Here is a 15,377-nt window from a genome sequence, read left to right on the forward strand (position 1 = left end):
ATTTCGAAACTTTCGATAATGGAGACTTTTATTTTGAAACTTCCGGCTTTAAACGGACGCTGATTGTTTTGATCGCTGGCTTCACTGCGCTGTTTTCACGTGTTCAGTTCACACATCAGTGCCTTGAAGTGAATTGAAATAATGACACATTCAGACGGAATCGTGTAAGTAAATGTTTGTGTGTACTGTTCTGTATGTAACTTTATATTATACATCATTTTGTCGAACTTTAGTTTATATGGGTAACGCTAGTTAAGTTGTTTTAGTAAAAATATCTTGCCAGCTTTCTCAATTTGAGACACGTGAAGCTAGTCTTGGATTATTTATCAGTTTTCCACGGCGTAGTTTCATTACCATCGTAAAAATAACCGTGGTAGTACCAGACAGCTGGTGTTTATGAGAAATTATTGTGCTGTTGTGTGTGTCTGAGATCATTCGAAGTTTGTGTTCTTTAAAACTGACGCTTAGTTTCTTCACTTCTCCTTGTAAATGTTGAAGCTTGTTGATCTTGATCTTTTATTATTTATTTCTTTCTTGTAGTAAAGCGAAAACGAAGCGATCCAAACGCTTTTTGCAGAGCAGAGAACCCAAACTAACAGAAGACCTCAAACAAGCGATGATCATTAAAGGAGGAAACACGAGTGAGATCGTCACACAAACTTTAAAAGATGTGGTGAGAGGTCATAATGTCTGTCAAGAACCATCAGTTCTGTGTGTTGTTGTTGTTATTAAACTTGAGACCAAAAAACCTAAATTAACTTATTTTTAGTTTATGAGGATTCATGATTTTTTTAATGCTTGAGATGTTTGATTAATTGTTTTGTGTTGTACTTGAACTGTTTTGTTTCAGTATGCTCTAAAGAAACCAAACGCAGTCATGTATAAGAAGTAAGTTTTTGTTGTGTGTTTGTGTTTCTGTAATGTTATAATCCTGGATTTAGAAACTGTTTGAGCTGTTAATACAGTAACACTGATCTACTGACATGCAAGTCTCTACAGTACAGGTGCATGATGTAGTCAGATGTATAATTCAGTAATCTAGATAGTAAAAGTAAATAATAGCACACGGTGTATAGTATTCATACTACAGAAGTTTGATTCTGATTGGCTGAGAAATGTTTCATGGGTGTTGATTATTATTCTGTAAACCGCACACCTAACTTTTCAAATATCTTTAAAATAGACACCAGAGCAATGTTTTTGGTAACCTTTGTATAAGCTGAATAATTGACTTTAGAGTGACACTAAAACATATTTGTCTTCTTAGGAAAAACATAGTAAGGCCATTTGAAGACTCGACAGCATTGGTGAGATTATGATTTGAATGTGATGATTTTATTAAAATGTCGTTTTAAAGTCTCATTGTGTAACATGTTCTGATGTTTATCTTTTCTCAGGAATTCTTCTCCAAGAAATCCGATTGCTCCTTGTTTCTGTTTGGGTCACACAACAAGAAGCGACCTCATAATCTCATATTTGGTACGTTGGCTCAATAAATGCATTGTTAAAGCTTTTCACGTACACATGATGCTGTCAAAAAGATTGCATTTACATAGATTTGTGAACGGAATTAAATGTGCTGTATTATGTGGTCAGTAGGTGGCGATGTTACTTTATAAAGAAACACTACACGCTTGCACACATACTCGGTCTTCAACTGAGCGATAAATACAAACAATCAAGGCCAAAAAAGCATAAAGTAGTTTTGCCTAAAAATGTTGTTCTGTAAACAGCCCCTGTTTCTTTTAAAGGTAACGTGTTTGTTTACCTTTGTTTGTGATCTTTGCAGGTCGCATGTTTGATTTTCACGTGCTGGACATGTTTGAGCTCGGCATTGAAAAGTTTGTCGCTCTCAAAGATATAAAGGTACAGCAGCCTTCAGTTGTCTGAATGTTTGTTTTTCCCCCCATATAAATAGATGCACATGCAGTATATATTGTCTGACACCGTTAAAAATCCTTAACTGCTGTAAAATCTGAAATAGAAAGATTACATATGAATTTAATTTACTGGAGACATTTGATGAGTTGTGTTGTGTATGTAAACTAAAAAAAGTTTCTGTCTTTTGTAAAGATAAACAAGTGTCCTGAGGGCACAAAGCCAATGCTGGTGTTTACAGGTGAACTGTTTGACACAGATAATGAACATAAGAGATTAAAGAATCTTTTAACAGGTAAGAGATCTCCTCTAAACTCTCAATGATGATGATGATGAGAGATGAAACCTGTCTTACTACAGTCAAAAAATATTAACTCTTTATTGTGTGAATGTGGTAAAACTTGTCAAATAAATAAATAGTTTAAATATAAATCCATGAGAACATATTTTCAATTATTTATCCTCTTTATTCTTGGATTCATATGAACGTTTCCAAACTCAAAGACTTTTGTGTAAGGTTGTGTTATTTTCTGATTTTGTGCTAATGTCTAGTCCACCATTTGAGTAGATGTTATTTGACAGTTTTATATTAAAGGGGACATATGAAAATCTTTTTTCATGTTTAAGTGCTATGATTGGGTCCCCAGTGCTTCTATTAACCTAGAAAATGTGAAAAAGATCAACCCAGTAACTTAGTTTTGGTAAATCATTCTCTGCAAGCATGTGAAAAATAGGTAATTGAAGTTTGGCTCCCCTTGTGATGTCAGAAGGGGATCTTATTATAACAATACCGCCCCTTAATCTGTACTATCCAACCACGGCACAGCCATTTAGTGCAGAGAGAAAATAATCACAATTGAGTGTCAATTTCAACAAACCACTTCACATATGTACTCTGGAGATACCAAAGGTTTATTTTACATCTTGTGAAATAAGTCTTGTGAAATGTCCCATTTTAAAAAAGTCCCCGATATTAATATTGTAGGGATGATAAGAGTCTGATAAGAGTAGAACAGCAGCGGGAGTCAGTCAGATGATGTGCGGTAACGTTTCTTTGATTTTGGTCTGTCAGATTTTTTCTGTGGTCCCAAAGTAAAAGCAGTGCGTCTGGCTGGACTCGAACATGTGCTGCATTTCACTGCGCTGGACGGCAAGATTTACATGCGCAGCTACAAGTAAGACACACACACAACCACACAAAGACACTTATATATTTGCATAATCCACTAAATTTCACACTCATAGAAAACTTTTCACTTTTGTTTTTAAGCCTCACAGGAAGTGTTTGTTACACGTTATATACTCATAAACCACATATACCAGCGCACACACACACATCTGCTGATCCAGACTTTATTTCGTATAATTGAGTGATCAGTGAGTGATAAAGTAATGTGTGATTCTTACAAAGTCTTGTTAAAGAAATCTGGCTGTCGGACACCCAGGATTGAACTGGAGGAAATGGGACCTTCATTTGATTTTGCCATGAGGAGAACTCACATAGCTTCAGATGACCTGTACAGATCTGCACACAAACAGCCTAAAGGCCTGAAGGTACTCGGTCATTTTATAAACATCACATTCAGTGTCTTATCTCTTATCTGTTTCTGTTTGAGCTTAGGTGTTTTGTTTCCTGATAGAGATGTCACTTCATGCAGTGATTCAGTATTTCCAAAGTCTTGTCATAGAAAAGCATCATTTGAATCAGAGTTAAAATTGTTTTGCTGAGGATTACAGATTAGACATTAGATCTTCATGAAACTTCATTATGTTGTGTCTTTATATCTGCACAGCCCAAGAAAAAGAAGAACATATCCCATGATGCCTTTGGCACCAGATTAGGCCGCTTGCACATGCAGAAGCAGAATTTGGACAAACTGCAGACGCGCAAGATGAAGGGCCTGAAGAAGAGGAGAGGAGAAGTCAAGACTGATGCCACATCAGCCAAAAAACCCAGAACTGATGAATAACATTCCTCTGACACTGGTGCATTATGGGACTGTGTGTCAGATTTAAAATCCCAAACGGGCTTTAATGCAAAAGAAAGAGGAAGATGAAGTGCAGATGTGGATGGCTTTTCTGTTCAACAGACATCTCTATCTGTGAGAGGATATTTACATGGAGAAAGACTGAACCTGGGGTTTATACATTAAAACAGATTTACATTGATAAAAAGCTTGAGTTGTGATTGTAATAAACTCATATTTGTACAGTTTGTTTTTTGAATAAACTGCTGTTTAATAGATGTTGCACGTGATTTTTGTGTGTGTTTGACTTTATTGTTTAAATGCATCGAGTTTTCTGAAGCTATCATTTGTTTGTGGGTGTGGCCATTATGGTAATGTACAAGAAAGACTTGTGTCTGTATGCATTTTTTACCTTGATGGAGAAACACATGTTGTGATGGTGCACGTAAGAAATCTAACAGTAAAAGAGTTGACCGTCTGTAGCTCTATTTGTAGTTTTCAGTCAATGACCCACCTGGGGCTTTGGAGGTTAAGAAAGCCAGTTAATTTTCTTTCTATTTCAAGCTATGAATATTTAAATCACCTCTTAACAGAAGAAAATTTAAGATATGAACAGACTTGCATCTGCAAGTAAAAACACGAGATTCCTGCTAGGCCTCCACTTCAGCGATACTTCAGCGATGCTGAAGCGATTACATTTATTTCATGGAAAAACTTGCCTGACATTCCCCTTATTGCGTGATGACTTACTAAAGCTGGAGTACGGAAGCCATGAAGTGCAATTCTTCCTGAGACGTAAGAGTCCTAAGATTTTTTTTCTCTGTCAATTCTTAAGACTACCACAGAAGAAAATACTGCATGCTATATGCAACAATTAGCATGCAATACCAACTTTGACCCCCAGGTGTCACTACAAGAATGAAATGTAGCTCTCTCTGCTATGTGATTATTTAATTGAGGATACATAATTATGCTTGATATGGCATTTGTTGTCATTTATAACCTCTGTAGTTATTTTAAACCCAGCATTTCGAAACAGAGACAGCCTAAAATCTTAGTTTTAAATCGACCCAGGATGGAGCAGTTTTCAGTGAGGAAATGTCTTGCATCTTTCCGTACTGGTGACACCTTACAACTTGCTGAAACATTCTAAGACATAAAAAGTTTTTTTGCATAAATTACCCTTACAAAAAAATCCTGCAGAAGAAAATATAAATTTTGCCCCTATGTGTGTCTTACCTCTCAGTGTTGCATTTTAAAAAGTCCCTTTTGTGATGACTAAAAAATATAAATACATACATACAAACAAACAAACATATGTATATATATCTGTGTATCGCTTAGGTTACTCACGTAACCCCGGTTCCCTGAAATAACGGGAACGAAGCATTGCGTCAGTTAGCTGACGCTATGGGGGAAACTCCTGTTTACTCCGTGACTGAAGCCTATTGGTTAACGTCTGTACAAAGTACAGACCAATGACGTTTGAACCCGCGCGCGGGAAGTACACGTCCTTATATAAGCGCGGTTCAAGCGTCAGGAGCTCATTATTATTCGACTGAAGCGCGCAGCCGAATACACTCGCTGCGTAGACGTTTGTAGCACGGCAAGTGACGCAATGCTTCGTTCCCGTTATTTCAGGGAACCGGGGTTACGTGAGTAACCTAAGCGTTCCCTTTCAATACGGTTCACTTCGCATTGCGTCAGTTAGCTGACGCTATGGGGGAACGTAATCCCATCACGCCGTGCATACACAACGTACAGAAGTGCCTTACCGGAAAGACACTGCGTGTGGCCCTATACCCGGCATATTCACAGCTTTAAGCAATGTGTAAGCACCATATAAAATGTTGACGCGCACACGGTGGGGTTTTAAACGCACCGGGGGCACATAACATAGCACAAGACGGCGAGATACCGAGCGCGTCGCGGGTGTGCGAGATAAGTAAATTCAGAGTCACGTTGGTGAGCTCGCTGAGCGCACCGTGGTGTACACATAAAACGCATGAGCGTGCATGATTGAGCCGAGAGAACCTGCGCTCGTAGGGCAGGGACGTCTAAGCTGTACAATCTGACAACGTAGACGGCGAAGACCAGCCGGCCGTGTAGCAGATATCAAATAGATACCCCTGTAGACCAAGTCCATGAAAAAGCCAAACTCTCACAGAGTGGGCTCTATATAGGACATAGCTCATAGAGGGGCGTGAGCCAGTGCGATGGTTTCAACGATCCATCTAAATAACCACTGTAAGCAACAGACATACATAGTGAGTGATCTGCGAAACTCACGAACGGCCGATCTGACTATAATATGCGGCAGAACGGTTCGTAGCGTGGGATTATACGGATACCACAATAGTGTGAACCCAGGTGCGCCCTCGAGCGCATCGGGATGCATATAGGTAGTGTTATAGTGCACAGATCGGTGAGCTGTCCAAGCGCGCCGTAAATGTGTATTGACTATAAATTGCACGGGCACAGGTGAACACTTGAATACATCGTGAATGCATATAGATGAATCAGAGTGTTATAATGCACAGGCCGGCAAGATTCTCAAGCGCGCCGTCATGTGTTCTGATAATAAGTTGTGCGCACACGGGTGAACCCTTCAGCGCACCGTGAATGCGTATAGATAAATCAATGCACAGAACGCGCCGTGAATGTGTACAGATATGATTGATGAACGTACGGTGGGCACTCAACGCACCGTGAACGTACACAGATGAACAACAATGTATGTATGTGTCACAGCCGTGTATACAGATGAGCTTTTCCGAGCGCATCTTTAGTGTATACCGAAATGTTATAGCGTGCATATGTGAGCTTCTCTAAGCGCACGGTGGACGCATATAATTAAAACCCATATCGTGCATACAGGTGAGCTTACGCGGCGCACCTTTAATGCAACAAACCTCACTAGTGCGCGAAGCAGGGATGTCGAAGCTGTAAAGTGACAACGTGGACGGCGGGGACCAGCCGGCCGTGTCACAAATGTCAAATGAGAAACTTCTAAGACCATGCCCGAGGATCTAATCCATACATGGAGTAGACTTCATTGTCACGGGAGGTGATAACGTCAACGATCCATAACTAACCTGTATTGACAGGTGCGCTAGTGAGTGATCTGTGACGCCGATGAACAGCTGATCGTCTGATGTACGTCAGACGTATCTGTCATACAGGACCTTGGACAGTTCCAGAGCGCTGCGCCTCGGGCACCGTCCGCATCTGAGAAATGACAGACTTATGAATAAAGTGGATGGTCGGTCATAAAAGCGTGGTTCGCTGTTATCACCGCCACATATATATATACGCAGGGGGAGAAAGCCGCCGTGCACGAGCCTCTGTAGTGAGGAGAAAGCTGTTCCACCTACAATTCGCGGGGGGAAGACTCTCGCTGTCACTAGACAGAATAGATCAGACTTTGCATAAGGACGCCTCGCGAAAGGGGTCCTAGCAGCTCGTGTCAACGTGTTATAAGGCACGTAATGTAGGTCGTGTCCCACGGATGCAATCTCTGCACGCCCATCGTAACGGGTTCATATGTCTGCATCTTGGTAGTTAAGCACGAGATGCGTATCACTCTGATTGAACATAGCTTATAAAGCGATGCAATGAGGTTATAAAGGAGATGACTCGCCAGCTTGTACAGGGGGCGAGATCTCAGTCTGGTTCGGTAAATAATGAAACCACCGTAGTTTGCCCGACCGCATTATCACAATAACATGGTCGAGAGTGCTGCAGTGCTAAAATCATCCCCTTAATGGACCGTATGTACAGTACAAGGTGATTGATATGAGACAAACGGGCGTTCCACGCGCCGAAGGCTGATTGCCGTCGTAAAGCGTGTTCAACCCACAGCAGATGCTGGCGATCTCGTAATGGTAGCACTTCATGCAGCTGTGTGTAACTTAAGCATGAGCTTCCCGGCCGTCAGCTCGGGGCGGGACCTTTGCTTAGTCAAACTGAAGTGGACTTATGAACAGAATGCCACGATATTCAGTTTTCTGAGGCTCGTTAGAGGGGTACGTGAGCCCGTCTTAAACGAGATGCCGCGCGTCTGTCTGTGCGCGCGCTTGAGTTTTGAAACTTATTGTGGCGGGTAGCAAGCTCACTTCAGGTTGATATTACCCTTAATATCTCCGAGTATTGGAGCAGAGCGGAGGTGTGAGCGTCTTCGGATCCGCTGATATAAATCAGCTGTATGGCCGAAAAACGTCATAAACCGCTTGGCTGTAAGCCTTTGAGTAGCCGTCCGGAGAGGGCGCGATTCAAATGCTTGGAGCCATGCAAAAGTCTGAGGCTGCGTCTCTCTAGGAAGAGAGAATGACAGCCGTAAGACCGTGCTCGTTTGCGCCGTCAGCATCGTAGCGGAGAAACTGAGGTGGGCTGCGAGCGAATTTGGCAGAAAAATGTTAGAGACACCGTACAGCCGTGGGGTGTCAATACACAGTATATGGCCAAACCGGGTTTTTTTTTTTTTTTTTTTTTTTTTTTTTTTTTTTTTTTTTTCGGCAAGCGTCGATAGAATTATGGACAGCGGGCCGTGTGTGCGTATTACTGATTGCTTGTCAGTAAGGCGAGAAAGTGTTTAGAGACACCGTACAACCGTGGGGTGTCAATACACAGTATAGTAAGCACGGAAATTACTCTTTTTAGAGGAATTCAATACCGTTCGCCACTATAGTGAGGTCGCATAACCAACAGTATTACACAGTATGTTTGGATAAACAGCACACAGAAAACATTTCAGGGCAGTCCAGCCGAGGCGCGACTTAACCCCTCTTCAGACAGTTCTATGTCGACGCAGCTGTGCTGCGAAGACCAGAGCTCAGCCGTTCAGGTGCAGGAGCCTCAGTAGTGACGGTGACCCGAACGGCTCACGGAGCAGAGCAGTATGTATAGGTGGTTTAATGTCAGACTGAACCCATCGCAGAGAGGAAGTCTGCCGTGAGGCCCGCGGTTTTGCCGTTTATTAAAAAGGGCAGAAAAACCGGGTATATAAGAATGTACCAATATTCAGCGCACTGATATAGGACGGGACTGAATAAAGGGAGGTATTCGGGCCTCGGTATGTTAAACAAATTCGTTCTGCCTCTGATTCCGTCTAAACCAGAGAGAAATGACCGGGCAGACTAGTAGTGAGCTTTCCGAAGTGAGATAGACTCAGGCCGGTTAAGCTCTATAATAAGTGTTTTAGCGCTCAGATAGAGGCGTGTCCGCCTTATCGAGCAGACGAATGAGATCGCGCCGCTCCAGGGGGGAGGGGCATGAAGCTCTGTATAGACGAATAGTGAGCCGGTTAGCTCTTATAATGAGTGTTCTTGATGCTCCAATAGCGGCGAATCCGCCCTATCGAGCAGACGAATGAGATCGCGCCGCTCCAGGAGGGGAGGGGCATGAAGCTCTGTAATCGTTGAACACTAGACAGCTGCATTTAGAGGCAGCGAGCCGTAAGACTGCGTGCTAACTACGCCGTTAAGAGACCTCACCATTGCGGGGAAAGGAGCGAGGGACTCCGCGAGCGTGGAGCACGAGTGGCTGTGCTATGACAGGGAACAGGGGCAGATCCGCCCGTGTTTGCTTGTCGTATGCATCTTTCTAGTTTTACGGTTCCCCCGCTTGTTCATCTCAACAAGAGAGAAACGGCAGAGGGGAGCAGCAACACAGACAGGACAGCCATGCGTCATATAAACGGTATCACCCGATGTACTCGGGAGATTCATATGTGTCAGAGATCTCGCCACTGAATGTGAGAGGAGCGAAGGGACTCTGTAAGCATGAACGGTTGCGATGTGACAGAACACAGGGGGGGTTAGTCCGTGTGTGCAGGTCTATGCATCCATCTAGTCTCATGGCTCGCCGTGTGTTCATCCCGGGGAGAGAGGAACAGCAGGGGGAGCACGAAACATGGATAAGACAACCGAAGCATATAAGCGCGGTCCCGGCGTGGGAGGTGCCAGACCGGTGACGCGCTCGGGGAAATTCATAGCAGGGAGGCTCACTCAAGCCGCTGTGCTGGACGCTATTACAACAGCGCCTGCTCTTTTAGCTTACAGCTTTATATTAAAAATATTGATCTTACCGGGCGGCCGCAGGGGAGACCTCGTCAGGCATGTGTCCGCTGCACAGGGCTCGTACCACGGCAAGCGAAGGCTATCTTCGGTTCTCGGCCGGAAAGCGGCAGGGGAAGACGCTAGACCTGGATTCTGCTGTCTTCGGTTCTCAGCCGGAAAGGGCAGGGAAGACGCTAGGCCTGGACTCCGCTGCAGGGCTTTTGTCGACGGCGAGGTAAGGCTTCTTCTTCTTCTTCGGAGCAGCGAGAGGTTCGCGCTGAAGGAGAAATTAATGAGCTCCTGACGCTTGAACCGCGCTTATATAAGGACGTGTACTTCCCGCGCGCGGGTTCAAACGTCATTGGTCTGTACTTTGTACAGACGTTAACCAATAGGCTTCAGTCACGGAGTAAACAGGAGTTTCCCCCATAGCGTCAGCTAACTGACGCAATGCGAAGTGAACCGTATTGAAAGGGAAGCAGTATTACATTTTATGTTTCCATAACATTGAAAAGGTATAAAGGATCAGAATAAGAAACCTTTTAGGAGTTTGTGTTCATTATTTTACTTTTGGTGGGTCCAATGTAGGCTTGGCTCGAGTCTTTGCTGGCATTTCCAATTTTTGGAATAGGCTGTGAGTAGCCAATGTGCTCCTTCCGAAAACAGCCATGGCTAAATCCTTAACTATGACTGACCATGTTGTGCCTTCTCTAAAACATCCTTTTCACAATGTTCAGCATTTTGTGGATTATCACCTGTACAAAACGCATTCATTAATATAACTTAAATTGTCAGTGCTTGTTTTAAGGGAGAATTGTACTTATTTCTTGAAATAAATACTGTACTTATTTTACAGTAAAACTCATTTGAATGTTTTAAACAGGATATCTAAATCATTCTCACATGTTCCAATTCAGAAGAGATTTGGAGGTGGGGTGGTTTTGAAGGACAGTGCATGCTTTCGCTGCGTTTAGGTAGCAACTCTTGAAATCTGTTAATAATCTTTTAATTTTTAAATGAAAAGAATAGCATGTTAAAATTAACTCTGCAATACATAGCAAACAACTCTAACCATATATAATAGCCTAACTTTTTGAAGTATAAAGTTGAGGGCCTTTAGTTCCTGCTAAATCAGTTTGATAACAGCAAAAAGCATCAAACAAATATAATGTTAATATTATTTATTAAATATTATGCATAATTAATTATTCATTTATTATTATTTTTTGCAAACACAACACAAACCAGTAAACTTCATTGAGGTTTTAATCTGTTACCTTGGTAACCTATTTCAGTACTGGTCTGACAATAGATGGCGCAGTAGAAAATTTACAGCGTGTGACCTGCAATGCTGCATTCACACCAGCCGCGGTAAAGGCGTCAAGCGCAAGTGATTTCAATGTTAAGTCAATGTAAAGATGCATTGACGTGTGCCTGGAGGTCTCGCGGCACGAATGAGGCATTAAGCGTGGTAGACACGATTCCGCCTCATTTGCGTGAATGGCGCGAATTGAGCATTGCCGCAGCAAATGCGCGAGTTCAAAAATTTGAACTTTGGCGGAAAATTGCGCCGCGTTAACCAATCAGGAGCTTGCTCTAGTAGTGACGTGATTACAGGAGTCGCAGAAGCATATGGAAGGCCCTCCCATGACGCGAATTTACGCATGAATGTCTGGATGCCTAGAATTTCACGTGTGAATTAAGTGAGTAAACTCAAAATGTTCAAGCAAACTAGACGCGTTAGACGCAATTTTGATGCCTCAAACGTGGCTGGTTTGAACCCACAGTAATGCTGAGTTTACACCAGACGCGGTAGAGGTGTCAAGTGCGAGTGATTTCAATGTTAAGTCAATGTGAAGACACGTTGACGCGCTTCTGGAGGTCTCGCGTCGCGAATGAGGTGTTTAGCGAATTGAGTGTCTGGCGCGGGACGCAGGAATGGTGCTTTTTGTGCATTTTGCGTTTGACGCGAATTTGCAGCTGATGCCCGAGTTGAAAAATTTTAACTTTGCCGGTTTTTAGCGCCGCGTTAACCAATCACGAGCCTGGTTGTTGCTGTGGCGGCAGCCCTGCCCGGAGTCACTCATTTAACATGGAGGAACGCTTGATATTGTCCGTGAGCAGTCACCCGGAGCTACACAACACAAGTTCTTATTTCTATAGAGACAGGAATAAAAAGGACCTCAGTGAGGACATTGTGCAACCTGGTAAGTTGTAAGTACACATTTCACTTTTGAGTCACATGACGTTTATCGACCTGCGGCATTTGCACCATTTTTTTTTAAACTATTTCCCCCCTATAGTAAGATGACCAAATACAAACCAGTAACTGTCTCGATAAATGCACAATCAACATCAGCCATCTTGCAAACAGACAACCGCATAGCTCTTGCCCCTCCCACAAGAAGCGGATTTCGCCTCAAATGCTTGCATGAATGCATTCAAACTGTTTAATCTGCAAACTTGCCGTGGTAGACACGATTTTGACGCCTCAAACGCGGCTGGTGTAAACGCAGCATAACTCGAGTTTGCGCGAGCAACAAAATAACGGACACTTAAAGAGCATGTATTTTCCATTTCATGATTTTACATTTTCTTAGGTGTGTAAGTGTGTCTTAGAACATGTAAACCATATGCTAAAGTACAAATCCCAAAGTAAACAATGACACGAACTTGAATCTCTTTTTTTGGACTACAACAAACACACAGATTATAGGCAACAGTTTACTTCCACGGCCTGTTGACGTGGACACGACGGTCATTATCATAACTCCGCCCGCTTCTGACTCACAACATGTAAGTAGTCTATGTTTTCATATTTAAAGGTGACATAGAATGATTGAACGGGGTATTTATCCTTGTTCTGTGATGTGACATGTAGACCAAAAATTTTTTTTCTGTCTGTAATGCCTTAGAAGCTTCCTAAAAACCTCTCTCAGATAGCTCTATTAGGGTGGGGGGTTTTAAACAAGTGGTTTTGCACCTATTTGGCTCCCCCTACTGGCTTAACTTGCAATCTCATTACTGATTGGCTGACTTTGCTGCCACTCAAAAAATGTAGCCAATTATTTTAAAGTGGATGGGCAGTTAGATGCCTGTGATGTCATAAGCATCAGTTTTTCAGATTGGGGCGTTTTCTGGCTGACATTTCTAAAAGAGGAATTTCTATGAGACTGAGATGTTTAGCATGTCTAGCACTTTTTGTATGTTTGTGAATGCGGGTAGACTACCATTATTCAGCAAAGACAAGGTAAAAATGGCTTTTCATTCTCTGTCCCCTTTAAAGACTATGATCCAAACACGAGCAGTGCAGTGTAGAGTAGCGCTTGTTGTTTGTCATTTCTACGATCACAAATGCAGACATGATTTTAATGTTTTAGTATCCTTACATTACCAATCTGTTCTGCTCAAAGTAAAGTTGATCGATCAGCTTGGTCATCTGCATTTTCTGGATCAAATTAGGCTCATACTGATAAAGTATATATAAAGACGATATTAACTCCAGTCAGTAATGCATTGGGAGCTAATCTTTCAAACATGGTAAGGAGCGTCACATTCTGTCTGATGTCAGAGGTATTCAGGCCAATTAGCTGGCTAATCAGAGGACACTGCGCTTTAACAAATCTATATTAATAAACCTGCATGACTCCTGCAGGAATAAACCCTGATTTGTATTCTTTCACACAAGGACTTTTTTGTGAGGGACTAAGCGCAATTGGAAAAGACTAGGCATGATCAAATTACATTCATAATAATCTGTGTGAAATTTATTAGGTGTGTCCGTAAGACCACAGTTTGGGGGGGCACTGTCATCAGTGATTTACTGTAGTATGGGCGGGATCTGTAGTAGCCACACCTCTCTAGCTCGATCTATATTTACACGTGTTATTGCAAAAGCAGAAGAGGCATATGAACCGCGTGCTGCGAGAAAGTAACGTTATATGATGTTTGTATAGCGATCCGCACGAGCTTAAATTATATACAATACCTGCACTGACATCAGACATCAGCATGAGTGACGCGTCAAACGCGAGTAAAGACATCAGCATGAGTGACGCGTCAAACGCGAGTAAAGACACCGCAGAGATGGACGCGAGCGAGCCGGAGGTGAAGCAGGAGAACGGGGACAGTAAAAGCGCTCCGGGCGAGGAGAAAGCCCCACCGGGAGAGCTCGAGCCCCCTGAGGGCGGCTGGGGATGGGTGGTGATGCTGGCGGCTATGTGGTGCAACGGCTCGGTGTTCGGGATCCAGAACGCTTTCGGTATTTTATTTGTGTCTCTGCTGAAAGAGTTCGGCTCCGAGGACGACGAAGACCTCCGCTTTAGAACAGGTAAACGAGCACGCGACACAATAGTAGGCTAGTAAAGGCGCGCTTTTAGTGTTTAAAACTTTATATGTAATCTAAACACGAAACAACTTAGTCTGAAGTTTAATAGAAACCTGTGTGAGATATACGAGCAAAGTTCACTGTATGATTGTGGGATTTTTCTGTCAGCTGTTATCAAATGAAATATGATGATGGAGCAAATTTCTAGATTGGAAGACAGAATTTACAAACAGATGAACTAAAGGCGTAGAAACAAAACCACTGCTAACGTTAGAGAAAAACCACATCTGTGCACATTTTTACATTTTACAGTCTTGTGGAAACTTGCCCATTGACAACTGGTTTCTTATATCATTCATGTCCATGAAACTACAGGATAAATTTGTGAATGTGTGATTGAGCATGAAACGAGACTCTGAGGCTTCTTTACAAAGCTTTGTGCAGGTGACAACAGGTCCAGAATCAGATCTGTGCTACTGATGACTGACATTACACAGTTTACAATAATCTGAAGAGATCGTAATTCAGTAAATGAAGAGTTTGGTTCCGAAACGAGATAACGCCGTTTTTTTAATTCGTCAGAAATCTCGACTCGTTTTTTTATTGTGCATTTAAATATAACCTTAAAATTGCAGTTGGTTTGTTTTGATTTAAGTCTTAATAAAAAAAAAAATACACTTTGCACAATAAAACACAGTAAAAACATGATAACATAATAATAAACATGTTTTGACACAAAATTATCGCGAGTTATCTCGAAGTGAAATACTGGTTAACTTAATGTGCAAGTAATACAAATATCAGATAAAAGGTAATCCTAAAAAACAGTAATAATACAGATGATATGATAAAACAGAAATCTAGTATGTAAACCTGATGTTTGTTTGTCTTGAGGTAATGCAGGGACTTTATATGTAATAATGCTCCAATAACACCACTGATAGTCTCCATATGAAGTCTAGCTCATCTCGTGCAAGTCAATGTGGGAACATTCACACTGAGATTTAAATGAAGGTTATTGTCATTAGAGTTTGTGTGAAAGTGTTTGAAGCAAAGCTATAGGGGAGCAGAAATGTGTTAAAGTCATCAGCACAACAATAGAGTAAACTTAGAACATTCCTGTCTTTGTCATTAGTTTTGCATTAGCAA

General features: G+C 42.2%; 2 protein-coding genes across 2 annotated transcripts in view; both read left to right on the forward strand.

Annotated features, from left to right (window-relative positions):
* The first annotated feature begins 5 nt into the window (after positions 1 to 5).
* rpf2 (ribosome production factor 2 homolog) lies at positions 6 to 4,121 on the forward strand. The gene is made up of 10 exons (XM_073855829.1): positions 6 to 164; positions 541 to 673; positions 851 to 888; positions 1,268 to 1,307; positions 1,398 to 1,479; positions 1,790 to 1,866; positions 2,074 to 2,173; positions 2,951 to 3,048; positions 3,283 to 3,432; positions 3,672 to 4,121. The coding sequence occupies exons 1-10, from the start codon at positions 142 to 144 to the stop codon at positions 3,846 to 3,848; spliced, it is 918 nt and encodes a 305-aa protein (XP_073711930.1). The 5' UTR covers positions 6 to 141; the 3' UTR covers positions 3,849 to 4,121.
* Positions 4,122 to 13,776: 9,655 nt separating this feature from the next.
* Positions 13,777 to 15,377, forward strand: part of slc16a10 (solute carrier family 16 member 10) — a 30,169-nt gene continuing 28,568 nt past the window's right edge. Inside the window, exon 1 of the mRNA XM_055185793.2 lies at positions 13,777 to 14,231. Coding sequence (XP_055041768.2) covers positions 13,913 to 14,231 — 319 coding nt within the window. The 5' untranslated portion in view covers positions 13,777 to 13,912. The remainder of the gene's footprint in view (positions 14,232 to 15,377) is intronic.

This window comes from Misgurnus anguillicaudatus, chromosome 18, assembly GCF_027580225.2.
Source record: "Misgurnus anguillicaudatus chromosome 18, ASM2758022v2, whole genome shotgun sequence".
Taxonomy (NCBI): Eukaryota; Metazoa; Chordata; class Actinopteri; order Cypriniformes; family Cobitidae; genus Misgurnus; species Misgurnus anguillicaudatus.

Excerpts from the sequence above, each read along its gene's own strand:
- rpf2 (XM_073855829.1), top strand. The coding sequence starts at position 142 with ATGACACATTCAGACGGAATCGT. Across the intron at positions 1,308-1,397 it reads TTGAAGACTCGACAGCATTG|GAATTCTTCTCCAAGAAATC; the intron begins GTGAGATTATGA and ends ATCTTTTCTCAG. Across the intron at positions 3,049-3,282 it reads GCAAGATTTACATGCGCAGC|TACAAAGTCTTGTTAAAGAA; the intron begins TACAAGTAAGAC and ends ATGTGTGATTCT.